General features: G+C 38.1%; 1 protein-coding gene across 1 annotated transcript in view; it reads right to left on the bottom strand.

Annotated features, from left to right (window-relative positions):
* FANCC (FA complementation group C) overlaps positions 1-17,197 on the bottom strand; it is a gene marked incomplete at both ends in the record, with an annotated part of 71,524 nt that extends 54,327 nt beyond the window's left edge. Inside the window, 3 exons of the mRNA XM_084277946.1 lie at positions 9,742-9,836; positions 15,311-15,398; positions 17,033-17,197. Of these exons, the coding sequence (XP_084134072.1) occupies positions 9,742-9,836; positions 15,311-15,398; positions 17,033-17,197 (348 nt within the window). The remainder of the gene's footprint in view (positions 1-9,741; positions 9,837-15,310; positions 15,399-17,032) is intronic.
* Between the last annotated feature and the right edge of the window lie 1,232 nt (positions 17,198-18,429).

Below are 18,429 nucleotides of genomic sequence, written 5' to 3' on the forward strand. Positions count from 1 at the left end.
GAGTAACAGAAACAAAAGAACAGATGTTTTGTTGTACCTGGTATTATGGGGAAGCATCTCAAGTCTACAGCAGTTCTGAAACCAGCAGCAGCAGTGAACAAGCTAACAGGATAAACTGAAAGACAGGAGCAGCAAACCCAGTAATACGATGACAGACACACTAAAAAAATCTGGAATGAACAGCTGAATTATCTTTAAAAATTAAGTGCGTGAGCACACACTAATGGGTCACTGTGAAACCACGCAGTAAGGTTTGGCTAAGGAAAAACTGGGGAGGTGGGGTTGGACCCGATGAGGGGGGCTGGACCCGATGATGTCTCGAGGTCCCTTCCAACCCCTACAATTCTGTGATTCTGTGAAATACAAAAAGCCAGCACTGTTCAGAATACTATTTGTAAGTTTATAACAGTGAGGAAGGAGGTGACTAGAGGAAAGGAATGGTTCTTACTGATTATTTTTTTCTAAATCTATTTGCATGATGAGTCTTCCATTGTAACCACTTCAGAACCAAGAATGTTTTCTAAACCACTTGTGTACAGTGTTTCATACAACAGATCCCCAGATACAAAGGCCCTAAAGTACTAAATAAATAAATACATAAACATGAAGAATTAGTTGTTATCACAACAACAAGAGAAAACACAGGTAGAATTCTTCCACATCTCTGGAATAATTGTGGGAAAGAGAAAAATCAGTTCTACTGCACACACTGTGCACACAGGAATCGGGAAGATCATGGAATTAGGTTTTCCTGTTAGTAACCTTAATTGATGCCAAAACTTCGAGGAATCTTAACACAAAATTCAAAATAATGCTTTACAACCTGCACAGCAGTGAAGCTGGCTTCTAATCTAGAGAATATTATTAAAATAAAATGTTCATCTTCTCTTAGAAAAGTATGTATTAGAATGCCATGAAATGGAGAGCTGTGCACATATTAATATAAATCAAACGTGTACCTGTATATAATATGAAGAATGTCATCTACTGGTATGTAGAAATATGCACCACTATTCATAAGTTAGCAAACAGCTGTCATAATAAGCAACAAAGTTGTCATGACCCTGTTCTGCAAACAATAGCGTCCAGTTCAAAACTCTTCCCCACATATCCAGCATACTGCATTTTACCAAATACATACGAGCCAGCTATCTTGCAAAATAAGCTTCTTCCCATAAAATGGAGGCAGGAAGAAACTACAGTAAGAATTATAGTGTCTACCTCCCCTTTTCATCCCCCATTTCACATAAAAGCTATTTTAGATACTTTGTAAAGATATGATGAGAATCCTTGTATTTCTGAAAGAAAATCTCATCACTCTTAGTTCCTTCATGTTCTACTCTGATGCCTTACTAGCCTCACTGTGACAGAAATACTGAAAACGCTTTGGTAACTCATTCCACATGGAAGAAAAAATACACAACTTTTCCTAAAATGACTTTTTCCAATTTTTTTCTCATCTATTCTCAACTTCCCTGTAGTTCCATCAATGCCTACTCTCTTAACTTTTTTCTTGCAATACTTCAACTTGTATGGGAGTTCCTCAAAACTAACTAAATAATCTTGCAAAGTCATAGTAAATCAATGAGCAGCTCTTCCCTGACACTTAAATTGTAAAATTTTAACAAATTTCATTTAGTGGAAATTGTGCTTTTCTTTTATGCTTGAATATTGCTGCTTAAGCACAATATATGTCAATAAATTTAATTAAGGATGACAAATATTGCAATAGTTGATTGGATAGCTGGATGATCCACAATACAAGCAAAGAAACACTTGACATCCGAGGATGAAAGGAAAGCCACAAGTGCAAGCTTATAGTGAGAGTAACTAAGCATTGTAATGTATATGCATCCATCCCAAGAACTAAACTGAAAATGTTTCCATTTTGAACCATAATCGAGGGACTATCCTTTCAATGTTAATTCATCACTATCTTATACCTGTATCTATATATATAGATATATATTGCTATATAGAAACCAGAGGTCTTAAAAACCCATTTTGCTGGAAATTCTGGCACAGATTCAGAAGTAGGGGTGAAAGGTCAGTGCTTCATTAACTGAACCAACTCAATTAAAATTGTAGTTTAATTAAAAAGTCAAGATGATAATAAAAAAACCCAGGTCATCCAGCGAACATCACTAAAAATCTCAAACATCCTGTGCTTAATTGGCAGTAAATTTCTTGATCTGGCCTATTTGAGGAGTAGCACTCCACTGGAAAACACTTTAATACAATGTAATACAACAGACAGAACTCCATCAAACTTAGACTAAGCACTCCAACTTCAAGGTACATCAAAAGGTTGGCAAGAGAAAGACCAGTATATGCTTTCCATTCTTCTGGAAAACAAGACATTCATTAAGACGCTTTAATGTGTCCTCCACAGGAGGCAAGTGTAATAATGCTAAAGGAAAAGATCCCACACAGAAGGCCTTGACATTATGTTTTCAGATTTATAACTCAAATTAAGAAAAAAAAAATCCCACAAGAAACCCAAAGCAAAAGAAAACCCCACAAAACCCTTTATACCAGAAGCATTTGGGCACTGCTGTACAAGCAGGGGGGGTTCTACTAAACATACACTGTACTAAACTAATGGTTTTCAAGTGCATTTACATTCAAAAAATTACCAGGTGACATTGAAGTTACCCCTCCTATTTCCCTAAAAAGCAGAGAAACTCCAGGAGGCAAATGCTGTAGTTTTACTGCAAACACTGAATTTGGCTAAGTGGAAATCCTTTACCTGAAAAGGCTGTGTTTGCATTCATAAACAGGTACTATTCTCAAGTGGTGAACTTTGTTCAGAGACAGTGTCCAAAGGAAATAGTGATATGGCCTCTGCTTTCCAGTGTACACATTTGGAAGTAACATGGCTCCTACCACCTTTCCAACGACATTGTGTAGCTCAGCAGAAAACTAAGAAACTAAAGACTAGAGGGGAAGGCAAAGGCTCTGGACCGTAATTCCAAACTTTGATCTTACAGCAGAAATACCTCTGCAACATTCACAAATGATTAATAGATGAATCAAGACTTTTAGAGGCTCTTTTCTTTAATGTTTTGTTATTTTCATAGGAACGCTATTTTTACACCGTTTTGTTGGGAATTAGAAGCACCAATGCAATAAAGTTAAAGGCTTCTGAAACAAAATTTTCACAGTGATTTGACATTGTACCATTCTCAGTTCAAAAACTACCCAGAAAAACACTGGGAAGGGAAAATATGTAGGAAATCTCATGAAAGATAAAACATACGGGTTTCGTTAGGTATGTTTGGAAAATGTTATGAGAATAATTTTACAATTCCAGTGTCGTTAAAAACTACTCTGACAAAGAACACCTAGTACTTTTGTAGCCACATTAATGTAATGTGGCCTTGCACAGGATGCAGACACCTGAAAGAACTACGCATTTCCAGAAAGGAAAATTTGGCCAAGCCCCAAAACCACCACTCAAAGCACTTGCAAGGCCCACAGGCCTTTGTTGTGTTCAGGGTGACGATATGCCCAGTCTGTCGTTACGGGCCCGGTCGCGTTCCATGCACTGAACTGTCACGATTCAGATTCACAAATAAGGAAATTCTCTGTCAGCCACGTCACGCTCCTTGAACCGCCACGGCCGCCTCAGAGGAGCTGGGTAACGGTCAACGAGAACGAACACGACAGGCTCCAGTGGAAGAGCACTTGGTTCAAGCAACAGGCACACAGATCCTTTGGGTTGCTGGTGATAAATGCAGTCTGCAAAACAGTAGGAAATACTAAAGGTCGTAACTACCAAGGTGTTAAAAGATGTACAGTAACTCCATAGAGGTTTCTCAGTTTCCGGGGCAGGCACTTGGTGTGGCCAAGCGTTCAGATCCTACCCAAAGGCGTCCTGTCCCGATGGGGGAAGAGAGGCTGAGCCTGTCAGCTGGTCCCAGGGATCAGGGTGATGTGCAAGGGTGTCCTCCCTGACACAGCGGTCTCTTCCCTGACACATCTTGGATTTTGGGCATGTAATTTCTTATCTTTAAGGTGGAGCTTGAGGGACTCTAGTCATACACATCTTTGTTGTGATTGGTGTAAACTCCTCTCCCCTTGTATTTAAAGGTGCAGATTAATGAAATTCAGAGTGCATGCTCAGTGGGGGTGGTCACACGTTGGAGGTGGGTAGCCGTTGAGGTGGAGGTGTGTTTTGGTATTATAATGACATTAAAATAAGCATAATTCACCAAAAGGACAGCATTTTGTCAAATACATGACAGATCGTGGGCCAGGGACAGCAGGGATGCAACTTAGTTCCATCTTAACCCTCAAGTTGCGTGTTATTGCAGAGTTTAGCCACTATGTCTCCACTTTGCTCCATCCTCCACGTAGCTGCCTCAGGGTCAACATGTCAGTGTTTAAGCCATTACCTGTACAGGGTCTTATTCCTTTGTATTGCTTTGAAGGAAAGCTCCCTAGTTGCTCTAATGTGATTGGAAGAGAAACCCACAGTGACAGGAACTGTTCTAGCCCCACCAAACAGAAGACAATGGTGGTCAATAGCTCCAAGTCCAGGTGGAAGACAAGTGACCTCAGGGATCTGTGCTGGAACTGGTGCTGTTTAATATCTTTATTAATGATACTGACAGTGGGATTCAGTGCACCCTTAGCAAGTTTGCTGATGACACCAAGCTGAGTGGTGAGGTTAGCATGACAGAGGGGTGGGATGCCATCCAGATGGACCTGGGCACGCTGAAGATGTGGGCCGAGGTGATCTTCATGAGGTTCAAAGCAGCCAAATACAGGGCCCTGCACGTGCGTCAGGACAAGCCCCATTATCCAAACAGGTTAAGAGATGATGTGCTAGAAAGCAGCCCTGAGGAAAAGGACTTGGGAGTACTCATGGATGAGAAGCTGGACATGAGCCACTGACACAGGTTGCTCAGAGAGGTAGTGGCGGCCCCATCCCTGGAGATAATCATGGTCAGGCTTGATGGGGCTCTGAGCAACCTGATCTAGTGAAAATGTCCCTGCTTACTGCAGGGGGGTTGGATTAGATGACCTTTAAAGGTCCCTTCCAACCTAAAAAATTCTGTGATTCTATAAGTCAGTATTAGAACCACACTTCTTGCACAGCTCCAAAACCCTCTGCTCAGAGGCCAGCTGGACAAACTAAATCACACGCTTTGTTAGAGACTGTTTTTGCCAGGTCACGATTTAACTTAATCAGTGAAAAACTTTTTACTTAATCAGTGAGACATCTGTGGCAGCATGTATCTTGGCCTCCTACGCTGCATGTGGCTGTAAAGATGACCTATGGAACCTTGATTCCAGTACTAAAATTCAGAATCTTAAAAAAAAAAGTATTTCTACCATTTTAAACAGTATTTGATTAAAAAAATGCAGTCTACATTGAACATTTTAGTTACATTCCAAGTCATTTCTCTGCCCATCTTATTCTTTCAAAGGACGGAAGAGTCCTGCAAGATCTTGATTTCTGAAGCTTACTAATAATGCAGTTCAAGCAAGTAGCTGCTCTTCGAGCCATTAAAAACACAGCTTTTCTATGACAATGGCAGGAAAGTTGAAAATAAGCAGGCATCAAATATATTTTTTTGCTACTTTGAAAATACAATTTGGTAGCTGAAAACTTGAGATCGACCTTCCTATGGATGACCATAGTCAAAGATCCACTGTAAGGCCAGAAAGTTCTCTTTAGGAGCTGCAAAAAGCAAGGTGTAATTTAATAGTCATTGTACATAGTAACAAAAACAGTACAGAAGAATATTCACCAATAATTTGGCTGAATAATATAATTTTCCAATCAGATATAACTTTGCATTTAGCAAGGAAAATTTTCATGTAAATTAAATTATGTTAATTTTCATTTAAAACCAAAAAAACTAGGAAGCAATCGTAAGAAGGGTTTTTTGATTTTGTTGTTGTTGTTAAAATTGAACAGTTATTTGTAAGCAGGTAAAGCTGTCTATCTCCATTATACACTCCTCATTTTGTGTTTGGTTTGTAAATTTGCCTTTTTACATTTTCTTTTTTCTATTGTCAATTAAATGTATACCCATAGGTCCCAATTTACTGGATGCATGATGGCTTACACAGTGAACTACCTTACCTTTTTAAACACAGAGTATTCCTCCTCAGTGTATTCTGAAGTATTAGGCTGAGGAGATAAAATTAACTCCCAGTTGCAGGGCCAAAGGATGAGGCTACTGTGAAGGTAGTACCCCAGAAGCTGAAAGTATGAAAGCTCCTGTATGTAAACCCCTTTTCCATGGCTTCTGTGTCCGTGAGGAGGGACCCAACACAGAGAGTCATTCTGTGTGGTCATGGATAGCCTTCCATCTGCAACATCTATAGAGAGCTCTAGATACCTCAGACAACCTATCTTGTCATTCCAAGTGTGGGCAACTTTTCCATAACACTAAAAGCCTTTTCAGCAGCATTCAAATTTCAGAGCTTTATTTAGAGCTAATTTCTGGAATTCAATCTGCTTTACACCATCTAGTCACAAAAAACACCTTCCTTCCCACCCCTGAGAATTTGTTTCCACTGTGTATTTAAAACTTGCGGCCATTTTTTCCATAATGCACCACGGGGCATTTGGCATCTTCGCACCTGAGAGCGAGCACCACTGCCCACTGTTACTGCCAACACGGCTGAGGTCAGATCAAACCACTGCAGAGGCTAATCACCCAGTCTGCAGGAAAGCAGCTGATGCAAACCCCAAATTACGGCTCTCATAGCAAAAATGTCTTGATCCCTTTCATAGAATCATAGAATCATAGAATGGTCTGGGTTGGAAGGGACCCCAAGGATCATAGAGCTCCAACCCCCCTGCCACAGGCAGGGACACCAACCTCCAGCCTGGATCTACACAAGGCTGCTCAGGGCCCCATCCAACCTGGCCTTGAAAGGGATGGGGCATCCACCACCTCTCTGGGCAGCCTGTTCCAGCATCTCACCACTCTCTCTGTGAAAAACTTCCCCCCAAATATCTAATCTAAACCTTCCTTCCTTTAGTTTTAATCCATTCCCCCTTGTCCTGCCATTGTCTACCCTTTTAAAAAGTTGGTTCCCCTCCTGTTTGTATGCTCCCTTGAGGTACTGGAAGGCTGCAATGAGGTCCCACCGCAGCCTTCTCTTCTCCAGGCTAAACAAACCCAGCTCCTACTTTCTGAGCTGATTTTTTGAAACACATATAATAGGGAAAATAAAGCAGTTCAGGAGGAAACAATGTTAAGTATGCACCGAGTCAACAGACTTACTGTATGTTTATTTAAAAAAAAAAAAGGATAAATCACAGCATGGCAAAATAAACCCTTCAAGAGTAGCAAAATATTTAACTTAGGTTATTCTAAACAAATAAGCATGATAGTCATTATATCACAATTGCTGATAAAGAGGATTGCAGTGCTGATTAGGAAAAGGAGATGAACCACTTTCTTGAAAAAGCTTTGTAATGATGCACCCTGGACAGTAAGAAATCAAGAAGAAATTCTAAATGACTACAGAAAACCATATAATACACGCTTCATTTTAGTATCCTTATGCCATGCATCATACAGCCTCCCTTACATATCTGTCTATTTCTTTTCAGTAAGAAGTTTTCCAAGAGCTGTTTCTTTCCCTCAAATCAAAATATGAACATATCTATTTTTGGATTATATTATGCTACTGCCACTTTAGGCAACCAGGAAAATGCTGAATGATAAAATCAGATATTAAGACATGCTCGTGCTTTGAAATCCTCCATGCCCTCTTCCCATCCCTTTTAGGTCAACTCTAGACTCATCAAATCACAATGACCGTTAAGGTTGGTCCAAAGACACAAAGTGGGGGAAATATTCCTGCAGACTACAGTGAGGCTTGCATCAAATGACTGCATGCTAGTCCAAATCTAAGACAGCTTCAGGTGGCAGCGCTGACAAAAGCAGTAGTGGTACCTTCATCCATCTCCAACTGCTTGTTCTTGTTTACTTGGTACTTTTTCTTACACCAGAAACAGTATCAGTTTAGCTACATCAACAGGTAAGGCAATTAATCTAGATTAAAGCATTGATTTTTTTTTTCCTCCCAGAATTAGAAGCTACCTGTAGAACATGGTCTGGGTACAACTCTCCCTCACCACTTAACATCATTAATGCATATGCTACTGCTAATGAAAAAAAAATACGTATTTTGCTCTGTTTGCTAACTAAGTGTATGCTACTGTGCATCTATGTCATTATGCAGAATGTATCCAATGAGGAAGACCACTTTAGAAAAGGCAGAATGTTTTTTCACATCACTTTACTTTGCTATTCAAGCATTGCCACACACTGAATTCCAAGTATACTGACCTCAGGAAAAGCTTATTGAAATAAGACAAAGAGAAAATAAGAGAAGGTGGGGGACAATTGTGGGGGCAGGGGAGAATGCAGTCAACAGCCTAGGCAGTTGACCCAAACTGGCCACAGGGCCTATACAAGTATAGGCCACAGGCCTATACCATGTGATGTCATGCTCTGTATGTAACTGGGAGGTGGGCTGGGAAGCAGTTTGTCTCAAGAATTCGCTGAGCATCAACTCTGGGGGATAAGAAATTGTGCTTTTCATCACTTGCTTTGTATAATTTAGTAGTATTGTTATTATTACTACTTCATCATGGTCATTTTAGTAATCTTCCTTTTCTGTCCTATTGTATCTCAACTCACGTCCTTTTTTCACACACAGCCTCCCAGTTCTGGTCCCCCATCTCACTGAGGGGTGGGAGGACTGAGCAAACAGCTGTGTGGTTGCTGTAGCTGCCAGCTGGTTTAAACCACGACATATTATTTTATAGTAATTTGTACATCCCAGTATCACATGCATACCTAGATAGTATGTCCAAAGTCAGCTAGTAAGTAAGAAGTAAACTACTTCGAGAAGCCTAGAGGTCACCTTTGGCAGACATATATATAAATCTTGATCAGGTTGCTACATTCTCACTAGTTTAAGGACTATGGGATATTAAAAAAATACATTAACAATTCCATTAATAGTTTAAAATATATTTGCAATTGGACCCACATAAATCAACAACATCGCACTCCAAAATTGCTACTCAGCAGTGTAACGCATTAGCAATCAATGTGCTGCAAGTTATTTACATGCTGATGTGCTTTTGCTAGTTCAGTGGGGAAATAAATAAAATATGAACAGATGTGCCATACAAAACCCTACATTTGGGATTAAAGATTCATTATTCCTTAAGTGACTAAATATAAATCCATGCACAAGCACTATCCCTCCCATCCTGACTTTGAAGAAAGTTTGGATACCATTAAGCTCTTCATAGGCAGGAGATTAAAAAAAAGCAAAAAAAGAACAAAATTAAGGAGCAAGTGTCCACTGTTTTCAAAAAAAAAAAACCAACTATGGCATTTCTCCAGGTTCTTTATTTTATCCTAATTGAAAGATTTGGGTTTGTTTAATTTTTTTTAATAACACTTGCTTCTCTTCTGATTTCTGCTTGTTGTCTACTATTGACAGTCCCTAGACTTGGTGAACCTACCAAGTTAAAGCAATCAAAACTTTTAAATGCCACATCTTTTTAATATTTAAAATGACAGACTAGCATTAACTGTGTTATAATTAGAGTGATATATGTGCTTCAACACACAATATGTATGCAAGTTGTGTTTGGAGCAGTTTCTTAAATGACAGTGTCTCTATGCTATAGACGTTTAAACAATCAATTTAATTCAAAGCAGCCCTGGGAAGGATTCATTCACTTACCCGTATCCAGCTGTTGGCCTTCAATTCCACAGGGTTCTGTGGTTCACTGCTGTATAGACAACATAAGCACCACATCAGAGTCTTCTGGCTTTCATCTGCAAGGGAAAAAAAAAAAAAAAAGCAAGTAAGTAAGGATACATTTAGAGAAAAAAAAAATCAGAATGCAGATATAATTACACACAACATTCCCTATCCATCCACAAAAGTAAAGCCCTAAATATCAGTCTCAACTCACAGTGCTTCCATTCTACTAGATTCACTCCACAAACTTAGTATTATTCATATGCTGTTCTTGTGTAATCATTCCCTTCAGTAGAAATTTAAGAGGTATGGGAGTTTAAAGTCTACACAATATCTAGATGGTCTCAAGAAACACGCATGAACTGCATGTTCATTGACATAAACAATACTTGAAGCTATCATCAAGGAACTTTCAATTATCTAAATAATATAATTAATAATAAACAATAATCAACACTAGTAAAATAGTTATTACATCGTGTCCAAATCTTGCAAAACTAAAGAATGCCCAGTTCTGAAAAATTTATGTTTGTGAAGTATGAAATAATTCATAGCAAGAACGTAAAACATTGGGTTTTCTCTAAGAATATATTAAGATTCTCCATGATTATGTTTTTGCAGTGAGCAGAATAGCTAAATGCTGATCAAAAAACCCCAAACAAACCCTACTGTGATTTTCTGTTCAGGATTAGATCAGGTTTTACTTAATTCTAACCCACTGTCAGAAATCAGTTGCCTCCTCTAAAATCCTACTACTCTGAGCAATACTGTCCCTGCCCAGATACACAGACACTATTATAGAAGAGATTATTATTTTGACCAGGCAGCTGAAGAGTCATTTAATTCATGATTGTTTCCCATACCTTTGTATTAGGCTTTTTTCTTTTTAAAATATTCTCTGGTAGATACAATGAGTCTTTACACTAAATTTTATCCTGGAAACAACTGTGTGATTATAATAAAAATTATGAAAAATTGATGTTGTATTGTAACAGTGATATAATATTCAATTGGTAAGGGATATTGTTTTTATTAAAAACAATAGTAATTATTAATACCACATGAGTTTTAGAAATTATATTAGGAGACAATTTGATTACCAAGCTCAACAAATGGCTTCTTTTGTTTTCTGTGTATTTGATACCCAGGATGTAATAAACAGTATTATTTAGAAGTGCTTTGTTGGCAAAGCCTGAAGAAAAAAAGCTCCATTAAGTAATGTCTGTTTTTCACCAGGTGATCAGAGATGTTAATATTGATTTAAACCAGTATTCCTCAATAAATGTCCAACAAGCCTGTAGGCCATTACTGGCCTCCCACTGACTAACATCTCTGCACAGAAAGGGCTTCTCAAACATACACATTTAGTGGTCTACAATTTGGGGTATTCTGCCATTGTGTGTTTGGGGATTTTTTTTTTTAATAATGATTTTTACAAGGCTAATGATTTCCTAGGTTGTTTAAGACTGGAGTAAAAAGAGACATCTTGCATACTCCTCATCAGAAATTCAAAGTATCCTGATACTTCGATTGTAACTATATCCAGCTATCGAGACATCAGCACTGAGACACAACTCTTTCTCCTTAAAAAAAACATTTTACCTAAACTCTGATATGGAATTATATAGGAAGAAAAAGTTAACAAATACTGTATTATTTGTTTAAATTACTAAATTATAACTGTATGCTTCTTGGAAAACAAAGATTTTAAATATTATTAATTGACAGTGGTAAAATATTGTCTGTTTATAAATCCTGGCTTTTGAGATATACACAGAAAAAGACGGGGGGGGGGGGGGGGGGGAAAGAAAAATTTGGTCCAAATTGCCTATCCTGAACAAAGTATATGTAGTTCAAGCATTCCTTCTTTGACTTATCCTGTTTATACAGCATATCTACAGTATGCCATTAAGTCATTTTATTTGAGTTATAGTTTTCTTTTGACATAAAAAAAAAAAAAGGAAAAGAGGTGAAAAAGCCACATGTAACCGCTTAATTAGACTTCTGGATGAGAAGACGACCTGGTACACATGAGTAACTGCTGCACACTATATGTTGTTGCCTGTCAGAAATTTAAATCAGTATGATGATAGCTCAAATGATGAAAACAAAGCTTAGATAAATGACATAGCGGTGAACTTTGCCAGCATAATGAGTTTACACAGATTTACCTAGATACATTCAAACACCAGCCTAAATTAAACCAGCTTCGTTTGTGCCATACCTATACCAACAGTTCCAGGGGACTTGTATAGCTTCACAATTTTCCCAGACAAAATTACTTTTTGGCTACAAAACCAAAGCAGCCCCCACAGATCTCAGAAAAGTGGGAGAAGGGACCATACAGTCAGCCCTCCTGCTGTCGTAGGCAATGACGCTCTGAGAGCCATGCTCAGGTTCACTGTGTTCTTTTCACAACTGCTTTGGAGCCAGGGATGAAAGATGGGAAGATTAAGAATAAGGGGAGACAGATCTTAAAATAATTATGGCAACTGCAATAAATAATCACATCAAAAGACCAAAACCAGAGAGCCACAGAAAACTGTGGGGGTTTTCCTGCCATTTTTCTAGTAACTGTGATCACCACTAAAAACCACCAGGATATGCACTGAACACCATTATCAGGATACAAAGAAAGGCATTTAATCTTATTACAGAATGAAAGAACGTTGACTACCCAAGTAAATACTCAATCAATGCAACCAGAGGAACAAAATTAGTAACCCAAAGGTGGAAATCATATTCAAAAAAAAAGGTCACCAACTATGTACTGGACTTATTAAGTAGGTTAATTTTCTATCTCAAACTAAAGGAATTTCCTATAGGAAATTTAAAGACAGCTTGGAAACTGTTTTGTAAAAAATAAAATTAAAAAAAGAAAACCAACAGAAAACCAAATGAACAAAAGCCCAAACCTTTATTATGAATCAGATTGCATTTCTTCCCTGCCAGTCTCACATCAAAAATACAAAAAATAAAGGAAACACGGGAGAGTGGAGGGGGGTTGGGGAAGGGGCAATGTTTTCCTCATAACAGTGTGGTCTCAATCATCCTATGATACAGTCAGTTTATAAATACCCTGTCATGAACGGGGCCAGATGCAAAGAACTAATAAGAAAACTCTAATCTTACAGCCAGAAATACTCTTTTTAGAGTTTGTTGTAAAGTTTTATTGACATATAAGAGAAAATGTTGATTAGTTAAAACAGAACTTTCTGTGGAAATGAATGCATACATAAGCATGCATGCTGACATACATACACTGACATACAGAGCCACCAAGAAATTCCCCAGCATTTATAGTATTAGTTTGGGATTCAAGACATTTGGGCTCAAAACTCAAACCAGGAGGGTCCTACTGAGAAGATAATCCCCCAGCTCACAGAAAAAACACTGGAATTCCTTACCAAGACTGAATTCCTCATGTATCCCTTGTGGTTTAGGACCACAAGTACAGCCATGAGATTTTGTTCGGTCGTGCTTCCTTCACATTAGCGTTTTAAATAAGGCTAACTTGGTCACCTCCTGCTCAGGAGTGTTTATGAGGAGATTATTTTCCCTTGGAGACCACGCTTCCTGCACTGAGTGGTCAGCCATGTCAGCTTCCAGCACCAACAGACATTCATCTAAGGTGATAGGTATTGTGGTTTGGACATGATGCAGAAGTATAATGTTTTTCCTCCTCCATTTATTACTATGAAAGACTGAATTGAACAAAATTAGTTCCTTCTACTGTGAGGGTGGCCTGGTCTCAGACACATGCCTGAATGAGCTATTTATCCAAATGAGAAATTATATGAAAACCACTTGAGAGTCAGCATCTGCTATAGCCAGCACTATCTTGAACAATATCTTCAGAAGTAGTGCCAAATAAAAGTGAAAATCTGCTGAATCTAAAATGCCAGCAATCCAAAGAGCACTCAGGTGGCTCTAAAAAGAGGAAGTGGTGGGAACATATAAGCAGACATCTTCAGGTCTACTGATGTCAGAAATATCTCCTTGCCTCATCTTTAAGTATTGAGGTGGAGGATTCCATTCTGAGCAAGTGAAGTTCTCTGAATTGGCTTACTTGCAACTCTGAGACTGAAAAAACCCCACCTATAGCAAAACTCTGAAGACGTAATGATCAACTTGCAGAAAAAGTGCTTCTCTTGCTTCAGAAAATGCTGAGGAATAGCAAAGAGGAGAAAAGAAATAGAGGAAACCAAGAATGCGTTGCTGGTATTGTTGTGAAAAGGAGTCAAAAGCAGAAACAGATGGCTTTCAACTTTGATGAAAACATAGATGAAGCTATTTTCTATACCACAATATATTGTTAGATCAGAAAAACTGACATTTGAAATACCTGTATATTCCAAACAAAAACAGTTACCAACATTCTCAAAAACTGGAACTATAATTAAAAAGGCAACTGCTTTAAAAAGAGGTCTGTCAAGGATGAAAGGCGTTTCTCAAAAGGTGTCACAAAAGCACACATTAGCTGCTCTGCAAAACCGATCTGTGCTTAAATCTATGGTTCCTTCCCAAATTTTCCTTTCAGAGAGGAAATGCTGACATCACACACATCTACCATGTGCTCTGCAGACAAGTTCATTCTGCCTGTGCTTGGAGCTGACCAGATAAAGCCAAACCAGAAGACATATGACAGCTTTAGCCTAATGTCGTGCTTGACTTAATAAGCCCTTCCAGGTGAACACAAAAATTGTCCTTTCCTGTATTCCCCCAAAAGGAAGCATAAAGCAAAAGAAACTAAACACAACATTTCTTTTTTTAATTGTAGTAGTTGCAGAAGTCTGGCAAAATATTATTTTAAAGGGCTCATAGAGTAGCTCAGAGTAAGTTTTCTGCCTAAAAGTAGATCCTGAGTCATTTATCAACATATCGACATCTCAGTTCCTGAAGAACATAGTACTGGTGAGGTAACACAAGTAGAGTCTCTTCCCTGTCAACAGTTTTCCTGTCCCCAATTTCTTTTCTCTGCTTTATTCGAACCTCTATACATATACTATTTTTTATACCTTTTTCTTATGTCACCACCACTTTACTGTTTTGCTTCTGAGTCAACATGCATTTTCACTAGCTTGCAAAATGGGGAAAATACACAAAAAACAAATCAAAGATCAGAAAAATTAATTCTGTATCAGAACACAGAATGCTGTGACGTGTAACTGGATGAAACTTCTATTGAAAGCAATCTGAAACATCAAATTCAGTATACTTGGAAAACCTAACAAAAACATAATTAATGCAAAAAGGAAAAATGGGAATCATGATGCACATAAACACTCACTGGATTTAAAACCTACTGCTCCCAAGTCAAGATTCTATAACTAATCCACAAAATTAATTAGCTCCAAAAGTAAAGTTAGGATTTCTCAGTGCCACATATTTTAAATAACTTGGCTAACCTTTTCATCTCAAAATTTTACTTAAGTAAAAAAGAATGCTGTGTTTTTATGGAAAAAAAAATCAAAGTATGTAACAAGTTGTATTTTCCTAATCCTAAAGTTTATGGAACTGCTGCAGAAATAGCATTACATGCTCTTACCATATCCTACAACAAATGGATTCCAACAAAGCCTTCCTAGAAGCTGGCCAATTAAAGGGAACTGCTGGATTGCTAATGCAATTGAATCCTGTTGAAACATACAAAAACAAACAAAAAGATAATAAATATACCGCACATCAAAAGTAGGTTAAAAGAGCTGTTAATGATACAGATTGTTGTAAATTACAATGCCAATGCTTTTGCCGTGAAATGCTCTGGAAGCAAAACACCTGCAGGTATATAATAAAAGCAGAACTTCCTGAAATTGGCCATAATTTCAAAATTCAAATAAATTAAAGCTTAAGTAAGTAATTTCCTCACCTAATACTGAATTACGGTAGAAATTTTGTTCATTTCTCTGACATCCAATAATCAGAAAATAGTAACTAAGATCTCACGATACTAAAAGCATACTCTACATTTTGTCATTCTTAACTGCTTTAACATGCTGTCTCACAGTTTCTGAGAATAAATACCTACTGTGGCATAAAACTGTCCTGTTACTTTTGCTTGGTCTCTCAAAATTAACTTGCATGACTAGCCAGTAACAAACTGCAATTTAACTTTTAACCAAATAGAAAGCAGCTTCACTGTAAAAGGAGTAGACAGTGTAGTTTATATACAATCCTGTGTAATCAGTCTTATTTTTCCATTTTTGTAGTTTTACTATCTCATAAATGAAGGGTTTTAAAAATGGTGCTGTGCTGAGATAACATGCAAGTAGCAGCAACGATAACCATCTCCTCGTGCTGCAATAAATTCCTTACATTTGTCTCACGTTTGGGGCTGGCTCTAGACTTTCTGGGGCCATATTCACAAGGTCCATTTCAGGCCAAGCTTCAGATTACTTGAAGTAGCAACATTAGAAATGGTTGTTGTGTTTTGTTTTCTTGGGGTTTTTTTTAAAAAACTCTCTTCAGAAAAAGACATATATAAATACAGGAAGCAAAACTAGTCCCAAGAAATCTTTTATTTAAAAGTTACATTAAGTTCGAGGGGGGGGGGGGGAAAGTCTTCTGCAGTCTTCAGATAATACAAATATTTAAAAAGAAATACTCTCATAAGTCAGCCTCATGCCATAATGCAGTATTTCTAAAGCTAATTGCACACATGCATGAATACATGTACTGAAAAAACCCCACACTCTGAAAAACAAATACGCAACATGTAAACAAATAAACATACATTTTTTTAAAAAAAAGGTCCTCAAGCTAATGCAAACAATAATTAAATTAACAAACAGAACAGCCAGCAGCACATGCCAGAGATCTGACCATGCTGCTAGAATTCACTACGTGGGCCACAACACTGGGGTTAACGTGTCAACAGACCTTCTAAGATTTAAAGGATCAGTTACAGTTTTGCATGTTAAGGCCTTTAAATAATCCAATTTATGACCTGGCAACCAGAATCAAATTCTTGTTTATTTTAAAGAGTTTTTTTAAAGAGGTTAGAGCATTGGCTGGGAAATCTCACATGACAACCACCAATCAAGAAGAAAAAGCTCCTTTCACAATAAATCAGGGAAACAGGAAGCACACTCCTGTTTGCATTACCTGTGACTGTTTCCCCAATTTGCTTCTCTGATCCAGCAATACATTAGGTCAATAACACAAATCTCTTTGCTACTGTTAGCTTCTGTTTTTGTCAAAACATGGTGCAGATTGTTTCAAGGGTGTCTTCAGAACAGGTCACTCACTCTTCCTTTCTCAAGTCACTTACCATATGTTTTAGAGTTTCGTAAAGCTGATGCAGAAACTCCTGGAGCTGGGGCAAGTGAAGGCACACATCCTTCTGGGATTCCAGTGTGGTGGCTTGACCCCATTTAATGGCTTTATCCAACCAATACTCGAAGTTCAGTTTGGGCACGGTAGCATCCTGGGCCATTCCACAACCCTAGAAAAAAAGCAAAGATTTTAACTCCCCATCAAGCAGCACTGAACACTGGCTTCAAACCAAGAATGGAAATGGGAACAAGGGTTTCTGCTCACTTTTTGTGTGTTCACATGTGACAGGGGTGGAGGCTGTGACTTGGTATTTACATCCCATAAGGGTGCCAATTTTCTTTGTAGTACTAAGAGGGTAAAATAATAACCACATTGCAAAAAAAGTGGAAAAGGGGGCACAAGGATCAGTAAGTTGCCTCAGAATGCACCATCCCAGATGTGCCTCAGGCTTTTATTATCTGAATTTGTCGTCACCAATATTTCACTTGAAGAATATTAGAATAACGTGAGAATCATTTGTGATGAAAAACTGAAAATGGTGTTTCATGGTTTAAGGAAAGTATTAACATGCTTCAGTCAAACAAAAGGGGTTAGGGGGCCTTTGCCTGTTGTTGTGCTCTACATTTGTGGCTGATCATCAGTTTTAAGTGCAAAAAAGAGCATTTTCCTTAAACCAAACTAATAAATTTAGTATTTCAGCTCTGTTTTTCTTTTTATTATCATAAAAGGAGGGAAAAACATGACCACATGCAGCTTTACATATAACTCAGTTCTGAATAAAAGCTGTACCATATTTAACCTGAATCCAATGGCGTACTTAGCTGTAAAAACTGTCTTTGAGAGATTAGTATTATTTCCAAACCATAGCACTAAAATTTAACCAAACTGCCCCAGTGAAAGACGCAAAAACAACCCAACCCTACATATTTTTTTTTCTGCTTTGCTATTATATTTTTTGTTGGCAGAAGGACAGAGAATAGCACAGCAGGCACCACACCAACCTTTAAATCTCTCTGAAGAAACACCTCATAGGCTGAAAGAGCAAACAAGCTCTTGCAGCCGTTCATTGTTCTTTCTGTCAAGACTGTAAAGACAACTGTCAACACAGATGTGGCAGCAGTCCTCAGAAATGAACTGTTGCCCACTTAGAGCCAGATTCAGGCACACACAGAAGCAACAGCAAACAGTGAATATTGACCTAAGCTACAGGCATGAAACTACACGCCAAAAGCCCGAGCAGCAGCCCTGCAAATCGAGCTGGCTTTATACATCTAACCCTTACAATCACACTGCCGATACAGTGCACTAATTTGAGCCAGATAAAAATCTGAAGATCATTAATGAACTCGTTTACTTCCCACAAGTAATAAATAAATAAATGCCCCATAGTGA

The sequence above is a fragment of the Gallinula chloropus genome (assembly GCF_964237585.1).
Source record: "Gallinula chloropus genome assembly, chromosome: Z".
NCBI lineage: Eukaryota > Metazoa > Chordata > Aves > Gruiformes > Rallidae > Gallinula > Gallinula chloropus.